The sequence below is a fragment of the Lissotriton vulgaris genome, chromosome 2_1, assembly GCF_964263255.1.
Source record: "Lissotriton vulgaris chromosome 2_1, aLisVul1.2, whole genome shotgun sequence".
In the NCBI taxonomy this organism is placed as follows: domain Eukaryota; kingdom Metazoa; phylum Chordata; class Amphibia; order Caudata; family Salamandridae; genus Lissotriton; species Lissotriton vulgaris.
The window spans coordinates 471,823,358-471,850,034 of NC_141687.1; the positions used below are offsets into that span (position 1 = coordinate 471,823,358).

General features: G+C 44.7%; 1 protein-coding gene across 1 annotated transcript in view; it reads right to left on the reverse strand.

Annotated features, from left to right (window-relative positions):
- STAT4 (signal transducer and activator of transcription 4) overlaps window positions 1-26,677 on the reverse strand; it is an 836,765-nt gene that overhangs the window by 41,202 nt on the left and 768,886 nt on the right. Inside the window, exons 22-23 of the mRNA XM_086955386.1 lie at window positions 25,667-25,727; window positions 21,611-21,746 (exon numbers count right to left, since the gene is read on the reverse strand). Coding sequence (XP_086811512.1) covers window positions 21,611-21,746; window positions 25,667-25,727 — 197 coding nt within the window. The remainder of the gene's footprint in view (window positions 1-21,610; window positions 21,747-25,666; window positions 25,728-26,677) is intronic.

The following is a 26,677-nucleotide window of genomic DNA, read 5'->3' on the forward strand; positions in this document are numbered from 1 at the left end:
AAAGTTTAGCAAATCTGAATGCTGCCAAAGAGTAGCATAAAATAAAAAAACCTTTGCTCAAATACCTGACACTCAATATTCTATGAGTCCAAGCCCTTCTGTGGAACACCATACACTGCAGGACAGTAAGGGTGTTACCTATGAGAGAGCACATCAACTGGTGACAGCTCCGAAAAGAGAGTGCGCAACATTCTTGCTGAGATTTCAGTGAAGATGACATGCAGACTTTCAGGTGAGGTCTCAGTGACTAGAACACGCAGCGTTCCAGCTGAGGCCTCACTGACAAGAGGAGACAGCTCCAAGTGATGTTGTTTCATTAACACAACAAAACTGTGCTGTGGGAGGAGGGGTTTGGCTCACTGATGTTAGCACACATGTCCAAATGTCGGTGATGTCTCACTAAGGAGAGGACTCCATACTCATGGTGAGGTGGTCTCATAAGATAAAGAGGGGCCACCATTTTCCTGTTCTCTTCCCCTTGCAGGCCACATGCACAGTGAGTGTTTGTAAGTGCCCTGTGCTTTCACAGTTTGATGCTAGTTTTAAAATGTGGATGTTTTCTTTTGAAATTTTTTGAAGTCTCCAAACGCCCAAATGACGGATAATAAAGAAGTTTGAATGAGTTAACGGTTGATCGAACCCTCCCCCCCAATTCCCTAAACTAAAAAAAAATCTAGTATGACACCCACTCAAATACAAGGTTGACTAGGAAGTTCCTCCTTGTGCCTGTGTGAGCTATGGGCGGCTGTGCTGTGAATCACTGCCTAGTCTTGGTCGAACTCGCCTGGTATAGTTTCATTTTTCATAAGTCATGACTTTGGATGTCACGTAGACAGCAGGACATGATCACCTAAATGTTAATGCTTGCCTCATTGTGTTCACTGTCTGTTACTGTGATGCTGTGTGTGCTGCGATATTGGACGGCTGACCTTTAGGAATCAAGGTCACCAGAGCCACAGCCAGTTACAGAGGTGGACGCCATGTTGGATCAGTTCATCAGAAGGTCCAGGGAAGGAGCTACTTTGTAGTGTGTATGTATGCGGTCAGAACCCCCTTGAAAGTACTGGCGCGCTCTGGAAGCAATGGAAAGGAAGGGAACAATCCCCGATTGGGTAAAAAGAGCAGAGGAGAATGAGTTAATGTGGCACCTACAAGTAAGTGCATGTGGCTGCCGCACAATTTTGTGATGACGTTTCAACACATGAGCAGCTGCATTTCTCCAGTTTGCACAGCTGCCCTTACAGACAGCTGTAGTTATGTACGTCCTCACAAGGTTTCATTCTTCAAATGCCACTGCTTGTTGCAGCTGAAATGCCGCATCCATCACCACTGAACACCATTCTGCCACACGGCAACCTGCAGCTCCCACCAGCATTGTCTACTATCAGTGCCTACCTGCTGTAGCCATTCTACAAGAGGGCTGGTGTCCTATGGCCTGTGCAGCTGGGGCAGAGTCACCTCTACTGCCGTCTTAGAATAGACACATTGGACACATTGGGCCTGCTCTGACATCTCTACTCAAAGAGAGTTAATACCCTTTGCCACATCCAGCAGTGATTTCACCAACATGTTCACACCTGTAGCCAGACGTAACGGCATATTAAAACAAGCATTTGCAATGCAATAGGTCTCGCATTTACGCAAATTTAAGCTATTGGCATTGTAAATGACAGTTCCTTTTATTAATGCTCAAACACCAAAACATAAATCAAAGGCATTTTCATTTACACTGCCAATAGCTCATAAATGCGAGACCTATTGGCTATGCCAATGCTTGTTCTTTTGTAGTTCTCAGTAGGAAATGTTATTTGATAGCTGGCAACCAGAGAGCCTTTTGTATCATTTTGCACACCTTACTCAACTGTGTCTTATGCGTGTCTCTAAAGCCATCTTGTAAAATTTTGGGGCCATTTGCAAAGGTAAGTTTGCATGCGTAGATCTCCAGAGGTGTAGATCTAGATCTCCCCTTTTGGTGTAAATTTCCTCATAGATTGAATTCACCATGTCCATGTGGACATATCTGCCTATATGTCGATTTGCAAATCTCCATTCCGTTAAATTAGGAGGTGGAAACTCTAACAACCTGATTTCTGACCAAAAATTGCAGCTGTCCCATTGAAAGTAATTGGGAGTTTTTTAAGAATAGTACTTTTTGATTAATAAAATAAATATTATTTTATTCTTGACTAAAATATTAAAACACATATTCTTAACTCCTACTAACCTAGAACTACGGGAGTAACAAGCAACAACACATCTGCACTAATGTAACATATTCTTAGATTGTAACATAACTTGATTTTTAGTTACATTATTTTATATAAGGCTAATTTTACCCTCTCCCTCCCGATAAAGTATCATTTGTGTTGAGTGCAGTGGCGGTTGACTGCATTAGGAAGTTGTGGAGAGATCTGGCGGGCACACCAGGAAATGTGAGCGGAAACAAGTTGATGATGGAGTGAAGCAGAAGGCTGTGTCAAGCACAGCCAGCAGCAGAGGAAGGAGGAAGAGAGAGAGAAATCCGGCCCGAAATAGTAACACATGAATTCAGCAGTGTGACAGCCATCTGCTGGAGCATTTAATTTACTCACAATATAACCATGACCTGCTGTATGAGTGTCAGAGAAGATAGTAAATTCGGGGCAGCTCTGTGTTGCTGCTACTTCTCAGCTGTACCTATGTAAATTCTGTTACTTTTTTTTTTAGTCCTGCTCCTGTTGGACAGGTAAAGGAGGGAAAGGTAATGGAAGTAGTGCCGTGACAAAGAAAGAAAGGGGTTGGAGGAAATAGCCTAAGCCACAATCCCAAAGTGGTCAATCATGGTCCATTACAAATAGTGTCTACAACGGGCCACGAGCAAAAGCTCTGGAGTTGAAGCTGAAGGCAGTGCGAGTTTCTCATACTGCCTGGAAATGTGTTAAATCAAGCAAACCTAAACAGACAAACACAATTGCCTATAAGAAGGCTTTAAAGGGTACTTTTGTTAGACCTGGCATCCTCGGCGTAGTTTTCCCTGAAAGAGTACTTATGTTAGGCCCTGCATCCTTGACGTGGTATTCCCTGACTTTTTGCCTCTACCCCCTGTGTTTTTGGTGCTGTGCTGGATTTCGTTTTTGCTGGTTTAGATGCTTTGGGCACTTTGCCACTGCTGATCAGTGTCAAAGTGCAAGTGCTGCCAGGGCTGGTAAATCAAATGCTACTAGTGGGCCTGCAGCACTGATTGTGCCACCCACATGAGAAGCCCTAAAAAGGTGTCTAAGGCCTATCACTGCAGTGCCTGAGCGCAGTTTGCTAACTGCCATGCTGACTTGCAAGTACACCCACTTGCCAGGTCCTATCCTTCCCTTTCCTTACACATAGGACAACCCTATGGAAGCTCAAAGGTACCCCTTGGGCAGGGTGCAGTGTATGTGAAAGGTAGGACATGTACTGGTGTGTATACCATGTACTGATAGTGAAATACTACCAATTTCATTGACTACTGAAAAGCTATCTTGCCCATAGGACAGTATGGGGAATGCTCTGTAACATATTTACAAGCATATCTTCCCATAGGAGTAAGATGGAAAATTGGAGTCTGGTATCCCGGAACTCAGAATTTAATAACACATCTTTTAGAAGGGATGGTTTCTAAATTCTGGGTTTGAAAAAAGCACTTTTTGAAAGTGGCTGTTTTCTTTTCCAGCCTTCCTGTGTGCCTCTGCCTGGTTGTGGATTGACTGTCTGGCTATGGAGTGACACAGGCTTGGGTGGCTCCAGGGTTCTGGGCGAGTCAGCCCTGGGCTGAATAGGCTGATCTGTATTTGGAGTGGTGGGAGGAGTAGCCCTGCACCTGACTAGGGCTGTGCCTGCCTTCCACAAAGGACTGGCCCCACCTCCTGAGGTGTGTCTGAAGACCCTGGCCCACGCTGACAAAGAAAGAAGTTGTGCACTGGCATAGTGCACCCAGAACTGGTTTGGACTGGGTTCAGGACCCCTTACACATAGAGAACAAAAACATTTGGGGTACATATATTAGAGCTGAAACCCCTGTACTTTAGATAATCCTATAATTAAGAAGAAACCTTTGCCAAGGAGAAGAGCGCAAGAAGCTGAGAAGAAGGACTGCCCTTGCTGTTTGTTCGGGGGCTGACCTGCAGTTGCTATTCTGCCAAGGAAAGGAGGAGTACTTTTGTTGTGTGATGTGTCCTCTACTTAAAGGAAATCTCCAAGGGACTGAGGAGAGCTGGCCTCCTGTTTAGGAAACTCAGGGACATCAAAGTTTCCAGGACCTTTTAAGTTGGTTGTCCTTTCTACCTAAACTGCGCTGTGTATGTGCAGTTTCACATCCTTCGTGAACTGAGCCCGGGAATGAGCCTGCAGCATCTGTGGAAGAAAAGTGGTAAGGGTCTGCCATCCATCTCTAATATCTGGCCTCGCTTCCTTTGGAGTGCGTCTGGTGGCTGCAACGTGCTGCTTCTGACAGAGAAAGCCGCGCCGACCCCTCTGTCTGATCACTGCTTATGGCCCAAGCCCGTGGAAAAAGCTGCGCTGCAGCAAGATCAGCCAAAAGACTATGCCTGGCAATGAAGGACTCCTCGACGTGAGTAAGCGGAAGAGTGAGGAGTGCTCTCCCTTAGGCCGGAGTCCTGTACTTCCCGGGGGCTGTCCGAGGTCCCTGTAGCTATGCAGGAAAGACCAGAGGTGCCGGAAAAAGAGAGCAACCCCCCCAGGTAACGCTCGGACTGGTTGCGGGCCTGCAGGCAACTGTTCCGATACCAGGGGGGCTGTGTTTTTCACTCCTTCCCTGGTGCTCAGGGGGCAGCCGGGGGCATACGCTTGCAGTGGATGGCAACGAAGTCGGTATTACTGTGGTGGAAGCAGTTTGCCAGAGCCGCAGGGGTATCGCACGCCGGTGCCAAGGGAAAGGTGCTATTAACATCCCGTTATATGCAAATAATCATAACTTGCAAAATTTGAGGACTGTTTTGCCATAGCGTTATTGCACACCGAGGAATGCAGAATCTGCAAGTTTGTTTCTAATAATAACATTTCAAAGAACATTTCAAAGAATTATTTTAAACTGTGGATGCTGGATTTATGTTGTTTTGGTCTTGTCAGATTTAGATAAATCTACTTTATTTTTCTAAACCTGTGTGGTGTCCATTTGTGGTGTTTTCACTGCGTTACTGTGAGTGTTGGTACAAATACTTTACACATTGCCTTTGGGATAAGCCTGTCTGCTCGTGCTAAGCTACCAAGGGGGTGAGCAGGGGTTATCTAGAGTGTGTTTACCCCTTACCCTGACTAGAAGCAAGGGTCCCAATTTGGTCAAAGGTACCTACCTCTGCCAACAAGAGACCCCCATTTCTAACAACTTACAATCTGCCACTTGGCACGTAGGCTTGCACTTAGTTCTGTCTTCGTCTTAGCTCAAGAATAGCATAGCTATACATACCCAATATGCACACTCTTTACATACCTCACACACTATACCTGATCCCACATGTAAGATACTTGCATACACTTGGTGCTCTACCAGCAACTCTATAGCTCTGTGTATACTTGGTCATAAAATGATATGTCTGCCTGTATAGTGAAACCCCAAATCTGTTACTTTTGTGTTACTCGCTCCTGCATACGATTGACATAGAGTGGTAAAACAAGGCTCAGGCCTGACCATTACTGACTCTTCAGGACTCCTCATAACACATCAAAGTTCATCCTATATGCTTCTTAACATTTATCCAAGACTTGATCTCTCTAGGCATTACTCAAACGCAGCCCTGATGCACATATTCACACGCCTACACTCTTTAGATTTCCAAACATCACACAAATAAAATGGCCTGCATATACGTACACACTTACATACACACCTACATAAGCACTTACATGCATACATTGTTATATGCATTGTTATGTGCATTGTTAAAGTGGATCTCTTTCACAATGTTAGAACCTTTTTGTATTTACTGGGCTCCACTCCAAAACAATGAAGTTCTTAAAACTTGTTCCTCTTATCGCTACGCCTGTTGGCGAATGTGAGGGATGGTAGGGAGCGTGGAGGGGTAGTTGTGGGTTGGGTTCTCTGTTTGTATTACTATATCTTTTGTTGGCACCCTAGCTTTTTGATTTGCTTATTGATTTGAGTCCCTCATGTCTCATGTCAAATTGTCACACACAAAGGGAAGTCTCACAACAAGACATGGCTTCTGACAATGACACCTCATACAAGGGTGACCCTGGCTGTAGAAAATTTCTCTCATGTATCAAATGGCGGGTCTGAACCAATGCATTAAGTTAGTCTGAAAGGATTGACTCATCCAGTAAAGAGGAGAAAGATAGTAGATTATCTGAACAGACTTAAAGGTGACTTAATTGTCCTCCAAGAAACCAAGCTGGATAGCACACTACTGAGAATTTTCTCAGCCCATCCTGCCGTGTGGCTTTAGCCCTCACCTGTGTTGGCCCTGGAGGAGGAGATCGACTTAGGCTACAGCTGAGCCCAGAACAAGAGCCACAGTCAGCCCTGCGTTCTTGAGGCCGTGACGAAGACGATCGCACTGCTCCTCAAAACCAACAGGTGGGGTTTGGGGAGGTGGAGTTAGCCCCCCTCCGGGATTATTTTCAAGGCATTGCCGTTAAACCCACATGGTGTAGCGGTGAAAGGGGGGCCCCCCATGAGATTCCACGAGGCTTCCTAGCCCCAAGATGGCGCCCGACAGTATGGCAAAACATTAGGCCCCCTCTGCCCGAAGCTTATCAGCAGCCGAATCCAAGGGAAAGTGCACAATCGGCCTGGAGGCGGTGGGGATCCCTCCTTGGTCTGCGTCACTACGTCTGCCTGGATCCTTGTGGGAATTATCTTGGGAGTGAGAAGCTGTAGCTGATGGAACTTTGACGATGCCCTCTGGCGGAAACCTTATATGTTATACTGTCTGCGGTGCCCGAGAAACATGACTGATGCCCGGTGGAGCTGTTTTGGCAGCTATAGAGGAGATTGACTTTGGTTTCCCCCCCGTAGCCGTCACCTAGTCACCATCTAGAATGAATAAGGCCTCCTTTACGCTGAGCTTTCCAAGTAGTACTGGTCAAGCTGGGTTTGTTATCCAAAGTAAGGTACTCAGTTGGCAGGTTGATCTTACAGTGGGAGCATGAGCAGGCCCCCATTATTTTATCCGGGGATATATAGTGATTACAAAGTCCCCTGTTATTGAGAAGCCTGAGGGCCTCTGATGTATACTCAAATTTCAAGGGAATTTGTGCAGCATTTCTCGCCCTTGTCCCGGCCTTGGCGCGGACGGGCGCAGACGGGCTTGCCTTTGGCTGTGCTAGCTCCGCCCTCCTCCCCGGAAGTTAGACCATCGGAGGGCAGGATGGGCCGGAATAGAGGGTGTCTCCCCTTCCCTCCAATCAATCCGGTCAAATGCCGGCGTTGGACCGGGGAAGCGGAAACTGGCCGACGAGATACAGGGCAGAGAGCTTTAGAAGTTGTGCAAAAATAATCAAAGTGCAGGTAAGAACAGTGCAATAATGCTAATGCTGAATAGTTAAAAAATACATTCCCCACAATAAAAAGCCCCCCCAAATCCAAATGCCGAAGTAACGGATTAAAATAATGTCAAATAATAGCAATTATTAAAAGCATATAGTGAGGGCTACTCTCACCTCATGCTCCGCCATATCGTATGTCCTCTTCATCCTCCACATACACTAGGGGTGTTATACTGCTGGATAGGTGGGGTACTCCGTTTCAGCCACTCACTACACTTAAAGATGATCAGGGCCGTTATGTGATAGTGCATGGAGATTTTCGGGTACAATACTGACGGTAGTGACATCTTATGGCCCAAATAATGACGACCTCGGCTTCTACGCAGCCATATGGTACAAACCAAGAGAGCTGCCCAGGGCGATGATCATATGGGGAAGGGGATTTCAACACGTGTCTTGATCCAACCTTGGATAGGTCGAACTGCGGGAGGGAATGGACGCATGGGACATGACTAATGTATGGAGTATGCGACATGACAAATGTAGAGAGGGCACTTGCACGTCCACAACGCATAACACTTTGTCCAGAATTGACTACAGGCTTGTCACCCAAGACACATGTACATGGACAAAGATGGTCGAGCATTTACCTAAAACATTATCTGATCACTTCCCAGTCCGTCTCACGCTACAAGTCCCTACTTATGTGCCTGGACAATTTACATGGAAGCAGCGGGGTGAGACTCTTTTAGATCCAGTGTTTCGTAGAGAATTACATCAAGCAATAACAGATTGTTTTAATTTTAACACAGGGTCAGTAGGAAGTGCGGGATCGCTATGGGAAGCGTTGAAAATTACAATAAAACGGCATTGTATCAGTAAACATGCTGGTATTCTAAAGGATATACAACAGCAATTGAATATGATTGAAAGAGACATTGCACAACTTGAGGAGGAACATACCTGGGCACCGCACCCAAACCGACAGACCATGCACGCAACCTGGGCTTCATCCTGGACTCCTCCCTCTCCATGACCAGGCAAGTCAACAACGTCTCCTCGGCGTGCTTCAACATCCTACGCATGCTACGGAAGATCTTCTGGTGGATCCCCACCGAGACCAGGAAGACCGTCATCCAGGCCCTCGTCACCAGCCGACTGGACTACGGCAACGCCCTCTACGCCGGTACCACCGCCAAGCTCCCGAAGAGACTCCAGCGGATCCAGAACGCCTCAGCCAGACTCATCCTCGACATCCCACGAACCAGCCACATCTCCGGACATCTGAGAGACCTTCACTGGCTCCCCGTCAACAAAAGAATCACCTTCCGCCTCCTCACCCACGCACACAAAGCCCTACACGACCAAGGCCCGAGCTACCTCAACAGCCGAGTCAACTCCCCCCCCAGCGCCTTGAGACCCTACGGGTATGTAGCGCGCTTTATAAGTGTCAATGATTGATTGATAGAACCCGGCACTGCTAATAAAAATAAGGGAAAAGATGGATGATTATCAAAAATATGCAGCAGATGAAGTAAAATATAAATCAAGGCGCGTAGGTACGGGGAGGAAGGCAGACCAGGATGAGCCTTGTCAAGCAAAATAATACCAGCACCCACACAATCATACATAACATGACTGATAGATGATGAGGAACACACACACTATGACACTCTGTCTATTTTGGATTGCTTCAAAAATTATTTTAGCCGCCTTTACGGTACTAAAATAACTGCTGACTCGCTGGAAATTGAACAGTATTTGCAGGACATAGCTATAGCATGGCTGTCTAACACCCATCGCAAATTTCTCAGTCACCATATCACAAAAGACGAAATAATGGAAGCAATAAAATCCCTCCCAAACAATAAAGCACCTGACCTTGATGGGTTACCTGGTGAATTTTACAAAACCTATAGCGATCTGTTGATACTGCATCCGGCCGAAATGTTTGAGGAGTCATATGAAGACAGTAAATTACCCGCTTCTTTGATGGAGGCCCTCCTGGTAGCACTCCTGAAACCGGACAAAGACTCCACGAAATGTGATTCCTACCAACGGTTAGCTTTAATAAATATGGACGCTCAGATTTTAGCTAAGGTAATTGCAACCAGACTACAGCTTCTGCGGGAGAAACTGGTGCTGCCAGACCAAGCAGGATTTATGCCCAACAGATCCACTACTCACAACCTCCGCACCATCTTCGCGCTGTACCATCATTTAGACCCTGATACCCCAGCAGCAGCGGCACTGCTAAATGCGGCGAAAGTCTTTGATTCCATTGAAGGGGTGTGTATGCTAACTGTGCTGTGAAAAATGGGCTTCCCTGAGCTATTTCTGAAATGGATAAAGATTTTATAACAAACCCCAGCGAAAGAATCAGAATAAATGGATACACGTCAGACCCCATACGTATAAGTCGAGGAACGAGACAGGGTTGCCCGCTTTCCCCTATCCTATTGACGCTGATAGTGGAGCCACTGGCATGCAAGATAAGACATTTGCACTCGAAGCAGCACTGCAATTCCACCTCCGCCCACTCAGCGTCTCTCTGTATGCTGATGACATGGTGCTTTTTACTTGGCATCAGGACAAGCACTTAAATGTACTCATTAGGGAACATATCAGATTTGAACACTTTCATTAACTGGGATAAGTCGGTTGTCATACCGCTTTCATTGGTTTACGACACAACCCAACCAAACCTGGAATATTTGGGCATATGGGTACATGGAGATCCGGAACTGGTGGAGAGGGAAAACTATGGCAGAGCCATGACTAGACTGGAAGAAAAGATAGATAAATGGACACAGATGCCCCTCTCATTAGCGGACCACATATCTTTACAAAAGATGATTGTGCTGCCAACATTTTTATATCTGTTTAGTAACATCCCTATTTGGTTAAATCAGGCGTTGTTCGCAAAATTGAGAACAATGCAGTAGCTCACATGGGTGGGGAACCAAGCCAGAATACGCTGGGATAATTTGACAAAACCGTACCACAAAGGGGGCTTTGGGGCACCAGATCTACAATTATATCATTATTGCGCACAGGCACAACATGCTTAATATTGACTGCAACCGCACACTTATATGCCGCATGTGGCGGTGGAGGGGAATAGTGTATACCCAGCACCTCTGACAGCTTTTGTCTCGGACCCTATCTCCTTCAACCACAGCGAAAGGATTCAAACAGTACGCTGTACCTCGAGAGCCTGGCATATGCCAGCGAGTCGGGCCAGGAAATCTCCTGTCTATGCCCCAGCACTTCCAATTGCGAATCATCCGAAACTATCAGTCACGCAGGAAAAAAGGATGCTACAGTTACTGGCTGAGATGAAATTAAACACTATGGCAGATGCATTCCCACGTGGGAGTTTCATTCAGAGGGAGGATCCATTGCTAAGCACACACAACACACAAATGAAGCTGTTTGCCCACCTGCGTTTATAGGTGGCGATGAAGGATTTATATGACCCGTACCAAGAAGAGCCACCTACACTTCTAGCTCTACAAGCACTATTGACTGCACCTAGTCACCCGGACTTGGTCACCCATTTGTACAACACGTCCCAATCAGAACAAATAGAGCCAGCAGACAAATCACTAAGTAAATGGGAGCAGATGCTGGGGGACACTATAAGTGAACAAGACAGGGATTATAGCTGCACACAACTGCAACTGATAAAGCCAAACTGTAATCTGCGTATAGTACATTTTCAATTCCTACACCAATTGTATTATATTCCGACCCAATTACATAAATACGGCCTTCGACCAAATGACAAATGCTACAGCTGTGAAGTTTTAGGGGCGGACTTCCTACACACGGTGTGGGCCTGCCGACAGGTACCCAAATATTGGGAGGAAGTAACGGGGGCTCTAACTTTTATGTTGTCAGAGATGATACCTAACGCACCACAAGTATGCTTACTGGGTATGTATAAGATAACGCCAGCAAAAAGAAGGACATATTTGGCGGTTACGCTCCTATTAGCAAAGCGCTGAGTAGCCATTAGATGGGGCAGTAGGCCCCCCCCCCAGATTCAAGGACTGGCTCAAAGACATGACATACTGCAGGGACACCTTAGAGATCTACTCGGAAGAATTAGCACAAGCATCCAGGCCAAGGTATTACTGGGAACCCCTATTGCAATATCTCCATAATGTGCAGACGGAAGAGCGAACATAAGAAAACACAGAACGACAGCAGTATATACGGAGACATTGTCAAGTACTTAATGATAAGGTGACTAGGGGTACTAAATAACAGTGTATGTAAAAGTATAAGATGACAAGGCGGAAATTGTAATGCCAGAATGTATTTATCCAACAACACAGAGTATCGATGTGCATTGTGAAAGACTGATGAGATTATGATCCCCCTGAAACAGAAAGATGTAACATAGCTATGCGTAAAAATGTCTGAACACTATGTGATGTAATACTGTGTTATTTAAGAATGTGTAATTCTAGGATAGTAATTGTGTTCTTGATGTGGACTGAACTCAATAAACTATTTTTTAAAAAAAAGTTTTGATGTTCAATTTTTGTTATTTTGTTAACAACATATTCACTAAAAATATCTATTCCATCCCTCGGTGCTATAGGGGTGAAGGTGGACTTTTCCTTAAATCTTTCCTCAGGTTTTAATATCTGAGAACTTCCTTGGCTCCCATGCATTAATTTTCTTCTTGCAGCTCTCTTAGAGTTTATAGGAGAGACAAATCCGCCTTGGAGGTTAATTCTGGAGAGCATTCGGTTTCATTTGAATTTTGGTTGTCAATTTCAGCTCTCGGCTTCTGTCGTTGTAAGGCATGATATTTTAGTGATTTCAATTTGCGGACAAATCTGTATACATCCATCCTCGTGTTGGCATAGTCAAAATTTTATTCTGGACAGTAGGACAAAAGGAAGTGCCAAGATCTGTTTTTTGGCCTTGTTTAAATCAATGTTCGTTAAATTGACTACTGTTGTTTCGATTTAGTCTTTCCTTGGCGGTCGGCCTGTCCTCTGGCCTTTCGCCTCTGCCGGCGCCTGTGGTTTTGACTCTTCCTGCTGATTTCTTTTGAGATCTTGGGCAGAGCTTCTGTCTCCACTCCTCCGCTAATAAATTCAATTCCTCTGCCGGGGTTAATGCAGGACGTGTTCCACTTGCAATGGCGTGTGCGTTTTCGCTTTCTACCTCGCTCTTGATTGCTGAGCTCAGGTCTGAGTTGGATGTGTCAGCAGGACCTTGTTTGTTAGTTAAGGCCCCTGATTGTTGTGTACCTTTTGCTGCATATTTTGTTATTTTCATTGCATCTCATTTTCTAGAAAAGGTGAAGATGCGTCCCATTTCATAATCCACCCTGTCGTGGCGGAACTTAAACACCTTACGCTCCTTCACCTTGTCTTCCTCCTTAAGCAGTCTGACCATCATTTCTTGTTTCAGTTTGGTTGCTTTCTCATTGTCTTCCATTTTTTCAATTTCGTCATTTAGTTGCTCTGTCCAGACTTGCAGTGCAGCTCTGTCTATTTCTGCGTATTTTACAAAAATTTCCACACGCCTTTTAGAAGAATAAAGATTTCATTGTGCCCAATCTCGCATCATGTCTGGATTTGGTTGATCATAACTCGATGCTGTTAGGATCCTAAGTCCTCTGGGGATTCTCCCCCCATCGAGGTACCTTTGTAGGGACTTGTGTTCCCTCCATTTCCCTTGTTCAGCACGCATCAATTTCTCTAATGCTCTCATTTTATCTTTAATGGTTTCATCCTTAGGCATTGAATTAGCGCTCCGTTGGTTAAAAATGACGCTGCTTGATGAAACATTACTAAACATTTTGGAGGCTGCTGCCTCCCAGACTCTCAGTGTGTCCGCCGACATCTCTGTTTTTCAAATTACAAGGGTGTCCAGCGGGCAAAAGTAAGTTCAGCAATGCTTTAGTCCCTCTCACCGTCCGCACACCACTCGCCCCGCAATACCATTCAGTCCTACCTTTCTCGTTTTTCTGGCGTCTTGTGGGTCCTCCGACACAGCAAACGCTGCTTCTGATCAGGCAGCTCAATCCATGGTATACAGTGTAGTACCAGATTTCACTTGCCACAGCACCATACTGCATGAATAGCAGTTGCCACAGCACTAGATTGCACCCTTAGCACCAGATTGCACCCAAAACACTCACCACAGCACCAGCTTTAAACCCGCAGCAAATGTCTTGGCCCTGGACGGCATTCACATCATTCCCCAGATATGTACCCACATCACCAGGTATAATCCCACCACACCGGATAATAATATAACCACCTATAGTGGTTCAAAATATAAACCCACTGCTTTCTCCTGCTTTTGCTTTATTTTTACTGCTTTCTCCTTCCTCTCCCCCATTTTCCTTAGTGCTTTCTATGCTTTTGCCTTGTTTTTTTACTGCTTTCTTCTCCCCCCCCATTTTTCTAGGTGCTTTCTCATGCTTTTGGCTAATTTTTTTCTGCTCCCTCCTTCCACTCCACCCATTTTTCTGAGTGCTTTCTCATGCTTTTGCCTCAGGGTTTTTCAGCTTTTTTCCCTTTCCCCCATTTTTCTGAGTGCTTACTTTCCCTCATTTTCCACTGCTTCTTGTTTTTACAGTGATGCGCAGGTTATATAAATGGCCCAACAAATGCCTGAGGCAGCAAACTATGACATACAGGCTAAAGTTGCCAGGATTAGATGCAGTTCGCCGGGGGCCAAAAAGTGCTATGAGCCAGAGGAGGCAACAAAGATGCTGCTAGTTTCTGGAAGTCCTCCTTCTTTCTGATGTGTGAACCTGCGCAGTGCGCACTTGCTGGGGGCTGGAACGGGGTAGGTTTGACCATGGTTAGTCCAACTTGGGACACAGTGAAACGGCTCTCATTGGTAGCTCTCTGCTATCAATGACAGTGCTGCCTGCGGATTGAGGTCGGGCTATCATGGGCAGCTGAGCGATATGCTACTACCAATGAGAGTCTCATTCGGTAGCATAGTAGTGCTCAGCTACCAATGACAGTAGGCTACTGGTAGCTGCCTGCTTCCAGGAGGGTGGACCTAACCCACACACTGTGAGTTGACCCGGGGCCAGAGTCCAGACTGTTTTTGGCATAATGCCACGGCCCGTAAGACTAGTGTTAGTGCAGATGCAACGTAACACTGCGGTGGGCAGCGGCTTTGGCGTTACGCTGCACTGCACTGTTAAATCCACCAGAACGTGAGCCCTCCTCTGTGGAAGCACAAGAGCACTACAGGCCACTAAATGGAGGAAGACGGAGTTCTTGTTCAAATTTCTTGTCCCTCATGGTGAGAGACTCTACCTTTCAAGATCTGCAGCTTAGAATGCCTCACTCAGGCACACAATTGTTAAAGAAAGAGAATTACTGTACAAAGTGAAATGCAACAAAACACACTGACCATAATTTTCAAACTGGTTGATTTCGAACTCATAAAATCAGAAGCCTGAAGTGCTGGCTGCTTGAGCTGCCACCTCAGTTTTACTGTAGCAGTGGCAGATTCTCTTTGTACTGAAAGAACCATGACCCCCTAAAAGCCAAGTGCAGTTTGAGGGCATTTGAAAAGAGAACAAGATATATGATGCTTATGATCACAACATTTATCCAATATGGAGGAACATTAAACTATTTAATTCATTAAGTAGGTGACTCTACATATAATTGTGCCAGAAAGGATTTATCAAGTATACCATTAGAATAACTTCTTTCAACTTTAAAAGAAAATGTAGATTTGACTCTAAATGCAACATTTGGGATCCAAAATGATATACAGAATGTCTAAGCCAGTGAAAGTTCAATTTTAAAATGCAAAGGATGTAAATTAAACTTTCTGATATGCAATAGCAGATGCCTAGAGAAAACCTGGTGAAACCAGAAAACCACGGAAACACAGAACAACCGCAAGAGTGCCCTGGAGGAATATCACCAGTGCATAAGAGGCACCAAACAGACCTTCATAAGAGACAATATCCAGACCAACACGACCAACGCCAAGGAACTGTTCAACGTCATACAGCAGTTCACTAAACCCCCCAGCGAAGCCACAGACATCACACCGTCCGAGGAACTCTGCGACAAGCTCAGCACCTACTTCCACCCAAAGATCAAGGTCCTCTACGACAACTTCAGTGAACAAACGACAGACAGAACCCCCATCACTTCCGATAAGTCATCCATCATGACCTGGCACCCAGCCACAGTCGAACACATCACCGCAACCATGAAGAAAACCCACTCAGGAGCCCGTACAGACCCCTGCCCTCCTCGCACATTCCACAGGGCCGCAACAGCCATTTCACCCGAACCAGGACGGTTACCTCCTTCTTGTCTGGCATCTTCCCAGATGACTGGAAGCAGCGTAGGTTATACCCCTTCTTAAGAAACCAACGGCAGACCCAACAGACCTGAAAAACTACCGGCCCATAACTCTCCTCCTCTTCGCGGCCAAAGTCACTGAGAGACTCGTAAAACGCCCAACTGACCACCTTCATCCAAGAGAAATCCATCCTGGACGCCCACCAGTCTGGATTCCACCGCAACCAGAGCACCAACACCGCCCTTGTCGCTGCCACTGACGACATCCGCATGCTACTTGACCAGGGACACACTGCGGCCCCCATGCTTCAAGAATTCTCTGCAGCCTTCGACACAGTTTCACACTGCACGCTCGCAGCCAGACTTCACGACACAGGGATACAAGGAGCCGCCCTCGACTGGATCCAATCCTTTTTCTCCGGCCGAACCCAGAGGATCCGACTCCCTCCCTTATTCTCCGAACCCACCGATATCAACTACTTACCCAAAGGATCATCGCTCAGCCCCACGCTCTTCAACATCTACATGGCCCCCCTCGCCGAGATCGTCAGACAGCCTGGGCTCAACCTTGTATCCTACGCTAATGACACCCAGCTCATCCTCTCTCTGACTAAGATGCCGAAGACACCAGAACCTGTTTCCAGGAAGGAATGAAGAACGTGGCAGCCTGGATGAAGGACAGCTGTTTGAAACTCAACTCAGAAAAGACATCCTCATCCTCGGAACCTGCACCTCTGCCTGGGACAACACCTGGTGGCCTGCAGCCCTCTGGAATCCACCCACCCCTACAGACCATGCACAAAACCTCGGCATCATCCTCGACTCCTCCCTCTCCATGAACTGTCAGATCAACGCTGTTGCCTCCACCAACATCCTCCGCAAGACCTTTAAGTGGATCCCCCTTACTGCAGAAGGACCGTCACTCACGCTCTCATAACCAACAGACTGTACAACAGCAATGCACGCTACGCCGGGATCAACAGAACCCTTCTAAACAAACTCCAAATCATCCCGAACGCAGCAGCCAGACTCAGCTTCGGGATACCTCCTCGCAAACACATGACCCATCACCTACGAGACCTCCACTAGCTCCCAGTCGAGAAGAGGGTCACCTTCAAACTCTTCACCCACACCTACAACTCTCTCTACAACATCGGACCCAAATACCTCAACGAGAGAATATCCTTCCACGTACCCAGGAGGAACCTCCGCTCTGCCGCCCTCGCCTTTGCAGAGGTCCCCGGCATCCATAGAAACAGAACAGGCTGGAGAGCCTTCTCCTACATCGCAGTCAAGACCTGGAACAAGCTCCCTCTGAACATCAGAAGTTCCTCGACCCTGCACACTTTCAGGAAGGACCTCAATACCTGGCTCTTCGACTGAACCGGAGCTGACCACCCCCCTGCTCCCCAAGCATCTTGAGACCCTCATGGGTGAGTAGCGCGCTCTACAAACCCCTGATTGATTGAATATTATGATTCTTTTATTATGTCTACATTATAACGGAATAAAAAGTCAAATCAATTTAGTATTTTAATGTGATGCATAATACTGCAGATTAGAATTAGGAGAAAACTTGCGGGCAGTATATTTATTTTGTTGTAATTTGACCAATTTAAGGACGAATATTAGGAAGGTATTAAAGTTTTTGTAATGAGAAATTACTGCTAGGCAATATCCCAAAATATAAAATTGTCATGTTTTGAATATGTTAGCCTTGGCAAGTCAAAAAAATGGAGTTGGTGCATAATTTGTGGTGATGGATATAGAAATTGAATGCTCATTTAAAATATAAGATAGTATTAGGTTGCGTGATTCGATTTTATGTGGCTAAAGAATTATGAATTTAATTGATTTGAAATGGTATTTATATAGCGTATGGCTACGCGAAGGCATCCCAGCGCTTTTAGAAACCAGGGCAGATGATCAGCAGGATTTAAGGGAATAGCCACGTCTTGAGAGATGTGCGGAAGGAAAGATGATTGGGTTCGGCCCGAAGAGGGAGTGGAAGGGAGTTCCACAGTTTTGCGGCATTAAGACAGAATAGTCGGCCTCCACTTCTGGCTTTTTTGATTTTAGGAACAGATGCCAGGATTAGTGATTTAGAACGGAGGGTTCTATTAGGCTCATACCGCTGTACAATGTTCTTAAGAATAGGCGGGCCTAGGTCATGAAAGCATTTATGGGCGATGCATAGTGATTTAAAATTAATGCGCTCCTGGATAGGAAGCCAATGTAGAGCCTCAAGAGCTAGTCTGGCCGATTGTATTTTGGGAACATTCAACAGTAATCTGGCAGCCTGATTCTGGGTAGTTTGAAGTCTGGCAATGGTGGCCAGAGGGGACCCCAGATATAGAGCGTTGGCATAGTCCAGCCTGGACAAGACAAGGGCCTGTACTATGATTTTCCTAGCTTCAAACGTTAGGATAGGGAGAATTTTATGGGCAGTTTGAAGGATGCCAAAACAAGTGGCGGCTGTCTTCCTAGCTTGAGATTTGAAAGACAGGTCCTGGTCCAGCCAGACACCCAAGCTCTTAAGCTGGGGTTTAGGCGATGGGGCAGGACCTAAGATGGTAGGCCAAATATCTTTCACATTGAGTGGTGAGCGGTTTCCCAAGACCATGATTTCACTCTTGTCCCCATTAAGTTTCAAAAAGGAGTCTCTCATCCAGGAGGCTATCTCTTGGAGGCACCTATAGGGATCAGGAGAGTTACTGTTAGGTGTGTTGAGTTCAATCACTAGTTGCGTATCGTCAGCGTACGTGACAATATGAATTCCGAAAGGGAGAACTGCCTCAGCTAGAGTGCAAGTGTAGGTGTTAAAAAGAGTAGAGCTCAATGAAGAGCCCTGAGGAACTCCACAACAGAGAGGTGTTTTCTAGGAGATAACTTCGTTGTTGAAGACTTGGAAAGACCTATTCTCAAGGACCGACTGGAACCATGGCAACGCGGATCCAGAGATACCTAAGTCGTGAAGCCTTTGAATTAGGATCTGATGGTTTACAGTGTCAAAAGCTGCACTGAGGTCGAGCAGCAGGTTTACCGCAGTGCCGCCGAGTCCACTACTTTCCTAGCTTCCTCCACAACCGAGATCAGGGCAGTTTCTGTTCCCTGAAGAGGGCGAAAACCTGTCTGGGTTTGGTGGACAAGATTATGGGTCTCTAAAAAGGAGGACAGTATTGCATTAACGTGTTTTTCCGTGATTTTGCTGATCCCAGGCAGGAGTGAAATTGGATGATAATTTCCCAAGACCAATGGGTCAAGGGAGGGTTTCTTCAGCAAGGCCTTCACCATTGCTTCCTTCCATGCCAGAGGGACCACTCCTGATGCAAGTGAGGAGTTGACTAAATCTAAAATCACCGGAAGAACTACCCCTGCTACTTGCGCAAGCGCTCGTAAGGCAACAGGGTCTTTGGGTGATCCGCTCTTGACTTTAGCAAACAGGATTTCTAACTCTGGCAGTTCTAAGAGTAGAAAAGAATCAAGAAGCGTCTGCGTTCTGCCTGGAGAAGAAGATATCAAAACCTTATTTGTGGGGGGGAAAGATGGTATCAATTTTGGTGGGGAAGAAATCAGCAAGAGTGTCGCACGACGCTCCTGAAGTGTCCGGAGCGATGGGATGGGGGGGAGCTTTGAAAGGGTTTTTACAATATTAAAAATCTCACGCGGGGAGTTGAATGAGGCTAAAAAAAAATCTTCGTAGAAAGTGGCTTGAGCGGATCTAATTTCTGCTTTATAGATATTAATACACTTCCTGTATTGTTCCTTTGTTGCTGGGGAAAAGTCTTTCCTCCACACTCTGTAGTTTTATGCTCATGAAGGGCAGCTGTGTACCAAGGTTTTTTAGGGTTTTTAATCTTGACTTTTATTTCCTTTTCGGGAATAACGGTATCTACAGAATCTTCAAGCCATTGATTGAAATTTCTGTTGGCTGTAGCTACGTCGGCCGAAGGTGCCGGTTTAGTGGCTTCTCAGAGCTTGGCCCATTGGTCCACAGGCAGTTTGGACCAGGACCTGGATTTCACAAGGAGGGGAACTCTATGTGGCGTTTTGCCAGATGGCGACCAAATGAATGGTATCAAGAAATGGTCTGAGGGATGGGGTTTTCAACTACCAGGGTGTCCAAATTGCAGAAAATTGCATCCAATAGGTGTCCCTTCCTGCGAGTAGGTTTGTTAACCTTTTGTGTCAGCTGATAGACCATAAGGTCTTTAGTGAGTTCAACCACTGAGGTCTGAATGGGGTCATCAAAATGAAGATTGAGATCTTCCAAAATGGAGAAGTTACCAGAGGAACTAGTTAAATTAGCAACCACCTCCGGAAAGGTTTTGCAGACGTTCGCCGAGGGTCCTGGGGGTGTATATATCAGCAAGTCCGAAAAGGTCAGGACAGGACTGAATTTAATGGAGAATGCCACATTCTCACAGTCAGAAGCAGGACTCCCCAGTATTAGGCAGATGAGTCCATGTTTATAGATTATTGCGATTCTGCCGCCTTTCCCTACAGGGCGGGCTAATCTGGTGATGGCATAGTCCAGGGGTAGCGCTTGAACGAGGTCAGGCTCAGAATTGAGCGAGAGACAAGTTTCTGTCAGAAACAATACCTCTGGTATTTCATCCTGAAACAACATAGAGATTTCGGCAGTATGGCAAGGCAAAGATCTGCAATTTATTAAAAACATCTTAAAACTAAGCTGTTTGGTGGGGGGAGCGGAGGCATCCTTACCAATCTGGGATCTGCAGTGTGGACAAAAGATAGGGAGCTTATAGGGTATGAAAATGTGCTTACAGACTTTCAACACTGGGGGGTCCAAGGCACAGAGGACATCTGAACTATAGCGAATAAGTTGGGTCGTGCTGGAAACAGGGTCTCTGGCCCCTAGCCCCGGTCGGCCGCGGACGGGCGCAGATGGGCTTGCCTTAGGCTCGTCCGCTGCGCGCGGGCGCTTAGGCGTCATTATTTGTAGCCAAGTAAGGAGGTGGCCAGGCAGGCAAGGATACAGACACTAGTCCGCTGACCTCGTCGATTCCTCACCAAGATGGCGGCCACAACTCCCGCCCTTGCCCCCAAACAGTGTTTCCCGAGCACAGGAGCAGAATAATAGATTAAAAATGCGGCGAAAATGAGGTAAGGGAAATTATCCACAGGAAAAACAAAATTAAAAGCTGGAAGTAAATTTTCTAAAAATTACCACAAAGGCTCAATGAAGCTCTCGGCTCACGCCTCAGGAGTCTGGTGTCTGCGCGGGCGCCTAAGCGGAGCTATTTGTGGCCAAGCAAGGAGGTGGCCAGGCAGGCGAGGATACAGACACTAGTCCGCTGACCTCGTCGATTCCTCCCCAAGATGGCGGTCACAACTCCTGCCCTGGCCCCCAAACAGCATTTCCCAAGCACAGGAGCAGAATAATAGATTAAAAATGCTGCGAAAATGAGGTAAGGGAAATTATCCACAGGAAAAACAAAATTAAAAGCTGGAAGTCAATTTTCTAAAAATTACCACAAACGCTAAATGAAGCTCCCGGCTCACGCCTTATGAGCAAAAAACTCAAGAAATGTTCATATGCTGCATTGCCAAAGAAAGTGACCCTACACAAAAGAGACCACACTTTCAATGTGACCTTCATGACTTACTCAAATTTCAGGTACCAAGGTATTTAGCCAAATGCATTTCTATGCAAAAACCGTCTATCTTTCAACTGTGTTTCTTTTCAAATGATTATGTCTTTCAAGTAGGGCCATTCTGTCACACTTTACAGTCATTAATGACTTTTGAAGAATAAGTGAACTGAAAAATGAACTGAATCCTCAACATACCGTTGTTTCAATATCTGAAGGACTTAGTTTTTCTCTCAGCACAGCATAGTCACTTGGAGACATTGTCAGGAGATCCAAAAGTGAACAAGAAGGTAAGGAATTTTCTTCTGGGCTGGATATTGAACATGACGAATTACTGTGAAGACAAGAATAGAAAGTGTGTTGAAATTGTATAATTCCTAATTGCTTATGAAAGCCAGTGTGAGCCTTTAACCAGTCACCCATTGATATGGCAATTGGCAAAGTGAATATACAGAATTTCGGTGAGTTTCGTTATAGAAGGCAGTACTATATGTATGTGTGTGTGTGTGATCATTAATTTCTCAATTAGTAATTTTGAAATTATTGTGAGGATATGGGACTAGTGGTAACTATTACAAGCAAACAAATATTTATTAATTATATATACAGTTAAACATTGATGGGGGGTGTAAGAAATTCAGTCTGAATGGTTAGCTGAACCCTAAACACCCTTTTTATTTGGATTTTTTTCTTAGATTAGTTTTTTCAAACATAATTATAATTGACATAAGAGTTGTAAGAAATGAAACATTATCTGTAAAAAGCATATGGGGTCACAATACAAACCCCAAAATTCCATGGGTAATTAAAACAGAAGAAGGACTCTATATACGATCAGTTATCAAGAATGGACTATGCTTCCTGTCAGCAAGACTGCCCTGGGTTGAAACATGATAGAAACACGTTTTTCATCCTCAGTAAATAAAGCAAAGGAAAGTGATTCCCACTGTACTTCTTCTTTACTTTATTTTTTGGCAATATTTTCAGGAGTGGTCAACCTGAATGCTGGCACCATCACAAACGAATGCAGAACTCTGCAGAATGCAGGTCTGCATTATTGCGAAAGATTTATTTTTCAAATTGAAGGAGAAAATAGTGCAAACTGGAGCTATTGGTCAAGCCATAGGGTAAGAAATATTCAGTATGAGACAGGAAACAGACTGGCCTGCACTTGCCTTGTCAAATCACATAGATTTTTAAGGGAAGCAGGCTGAATAATTTCGTGGACTGGGCCGTGGGGAATAGGATGGAAAAGAAGAGAATGCTTACCAGTTTAGAGTCTAACTTATGTAGTGGGATATTGAGCTCCGGGTTCACTATAGTGATGTGAGTATTTATACTCTTTAGGCTTATAGCAACGTTCCTGGCAACAACTTGCATATTTGTGTAGTTTCTCTGCTTGCAGTTTATTTTATTTTTCTCCCTTTGGTTCCCTTGGTTAGTCAAAGAGAGAGTCTGTGCCTATCTCTCTATTATGTGTGTCTTATCTGTGTAATCTTTTTCACAGTAAACACAAGGAGATGATGGACGGAGTGCTGAAACTTTTCAGACACTCACTCCCAATCTCAAATCAGTGCTCCATCCATCATCTCCTTGTGTTTGCTTTGTTCGCTCCAAGTTGGCAGGGTATCCCCAGATGTGAGTCCCTTGCTCACTTTGCCACCAGATTCAAGCTAGCCTGGCTGATGAGGGGTGTTACCCCAATAATAGTCCCAGGATGCTTGTTTCCGGTCCAGGAAAGATCTGGCTTGGCAATTTGGGCTGGACTGTGCCCATGAGGAACCGGGTCAAAACTGATTTGCACATGGCTGGGTCTGAACTGGGGTGGCGAAGAGAGCTAAAGAACGATGATGGATTCAACCCAAATCTGTGAATGGGGTTGAGTGTCTGAAATGTTTCAGCACTCCTTCCATCTTCTCCTTGTGTTTGCTTTGTGTAACCTTTTTTTATTAAAATGGCATAACCTTACCACTTCTCGCCATACTGGGGTACACCAGCCAGTTTCGAGTTGGTGCGAGGGCTCATCAATGCGTCATCCCCCTTGGAGTTGATGAGTTGTGCACAAAGTCTTATATAAATTGTGCCATTATCCACATAGTTTCCTAATTAACCTTAAGCTCCCTTTTAATTCAGTTTGTAGTCTCAGACTGAAGACTCTGTCTAAAAACCCATGTGACTGAACTGGCTAATTACGATGTCCAGCTCATGGGTCACTCTCCCTGTCATTCCCATTTCCCCCTCACCACTTGTTAAGACAGGCTATTGCTAGTCAAAGCCACTGGTTGAGGAATGAGTGGGAGGAATGGGACTTCAGCAGATCTATCTCCTTCGGCCACACATGACACCATCCATACATATGATGAAGTGGGGGTTTCTGTATCTCAATCTCCTGGTATAATCTTAGATTTTAGCATTAGAAGTTAATATAACCCATCAATCAATATTTGATTATGAAATAGAACAGAATGTTCGTCAAAATCACAGTCAAAATAGTAATTATACAACAAGCCTGTTTCATAAAGGGATCTCCCTATTCGAAATAATATTTGGGTTAATAGAAGAAAGGTGTCAGTTGAGAAAGCCACGAAGAGTTCTGATAAAAGAAAGATCAATGTGTGAGCATAAAGCTTTTGCGACTCAGACTAGAAATGTCATAATTCAGCAGACAAATAGAATTAGGGTAAGTACCCTCTCAGGTAGAAAAGTCTAGGAGATCAGAGACAAGTCTCTAGTCATAATGCTTTGCCCTACTTTAGGAACACTCACTACTATTAACACACAAATTCTATGTTGCAATATTATTTTCTTTTGTATTCTTCATCAACCACTAGAATATCAGCCGACTCCTGGGAACAGGCTCACTCCCCCATCCTCTCACCATATCAGAATAGACTTTCAGACATCTAGTCTAAGGAAAGTTTTCAATGTTGTTTTCTTGTGGTCCAAAGCTTCTTCCCATGAATCATTTTTCCAGTTGTTATTGTCTCTTTCCAATAAGAACCTCACTATCAGTTGTCTAATACAAAACGAGTGTCTATTTACTAACTAACAGTAGGCTTCTGAAGTTGCAACATCTGCAGCAAAGAGGATACAACTATTCAATGTGAAAAACAGGCCCTTCTGTGTTAATACATTATTTTTCATTTAACATGGCATCGACAGTTAGGCTGACTTAGTCCAGTATTTGATTTACGTGCAGGCATATTACATGTAAGTATGGTAATTTCCAATTTGCAGGTGCTTTGTTTAAACGTAAAATTGTGCATATTATTAATATGTGTTTCAATAGCAGAAACAATTCGCTGCAGCACTTATAAGAAAGTGAAGGCAACAAGCACCGTGCAGGTACCTACTGTGACATAAATTGAGGTGAGAGAGGTGGCACGATAGATGATATAGTTTAACCTTTGTTCCGGGAAGACAACATTAAAAGACTAATAATCAGGTTTGACCAAACAATTGACCTCACAAAGGAAAGAATTCCTACCTTTATTTTGGAATATCTATAATAAAATGTACAATGAGGAGGGATAGGCTTTTCACATATAAAAACTGACAAAAGAACTCATTCAGAGCCCACCAGCAACATTTCTTGCAGATGAGGAACACCCCTGGGTAAAGCATGCTACGAGGCCCTCATTAAGAACGGCTTGGATAATTCTTGTATATGCGCTAACTTATGTTACTGTACAAATCTGCATTATGAGTTTGGTGGCCAACACTGCCTGCTGAAGTTTTCCCAGATAAATGTTGTTCCCCATTATTTAGAACAAACTTCTAATTGGCCCAAAAAACAGGCCACTTCCAATATGGGCCCTAGTATGGGCGGGTAGCCGGCATCCTTTTAAAAATAATTAGACAAATAGGTGTCAGGATTTCGAAAGAAGCGAATTTTAAGCCTCCAATAAAGGTGCACAGCACTAATTTGGATTTATAAAATGTAAGGAAGGAGTACCTCACTCCCCCTCTATTGGGCAGTACAAAAGGGACTGCCGCATCTATATCTTGTATTTCTTTCTTTTGGCTAAACAGCACTTTACACCCATCAGGTAACACCATTATTAGAGTGTTTCCTTAAAGTTTAACCCTGTACAAGAAGATACACCCAAGCACTCACTTGGTCTAAATGAAAACTTGGCAAAATATTTGTATTTGATAATTGACACATCTGGCTCCTGATGATGCAAGACTAAGGCGACACATTCAGTGGATGCGAAAGAAAGGAACCCTCTGCCTGCATACACAACTACTCACATTTTGGAGAACGGCATAAATGCTGCGGCCACATAATGTTTCTGAACTGGAAGGCTAGAAACTGCAAAGAAAAAGAAGAAATACAGATCTTAAACAAACTTCCAAATGTTTACAATTTTATCATACAAACATAAAGCTCAATCCTTGCTCACGGTATGTATATCCCCAAACTCTTCTTGAGGGTCAGTAATTGTCTCTGGTTTCTTTTGATGAGAATACCAATTTGCATGTTAGACCGTCACTGCTGTTAGAGGTGCAATTTTTAGTTTTTTATGTATTGCAAATTGTAACTCATAAATATGAAACCACATTTCTTGATACTTGCTTGCTGCTGTCGAGTGCTTTTGAAACACTTGCAGGTAAAGCTGACAAAAAGGCAAATGTAACGTTCACTCAAATTTGCAAAGCTCCTAAAACAGAGACATTGTCGTGATATACATTTGTTTACATTGTGGAGAGTCATGTGCTCTCGAGGCCTTTAACGAACAGATGCCGAAATTTACAATGTGATCTACTATGGCAGGATTATTTAAAAAATCTCTTCAGCATAGTTAAACCTACATGGTTGAAGAGGAATCACATCTTTACGGTACATCGAGCATACGTATCCCCCCTTAGGCTTTCTAAAATTGTAAAAGGCTCTTAAGTCAATTGAAAAAAATGTGGGTTGGCAGAAGCAGCAGACTCACACATCTTTAAAGACTGTCCCTCAATCGGGGTATTTTGGGAAGAGGCATGGATAGCAATGGAGAGTATTCTGAGAGTACCAATCCAAATGGACCTGACTCTGATAATTTTTGGTCTTAACAGCCATATTGCAGGACTAGCCAGATCGCTTTTATTTTATTCAATCTTATTGGCAAGGAGGCAAATTTGCATATACTTGGTAGATAGATCCAGTTCCTCCCAAACATTTGGACTGGCTGACTTCTCTATATGAAACATTTAAGATTGGCTTGGCTAGATCTGGGAGTCGAAAGAAGATTGCATACTGGGACCTGCTGCTTCAAT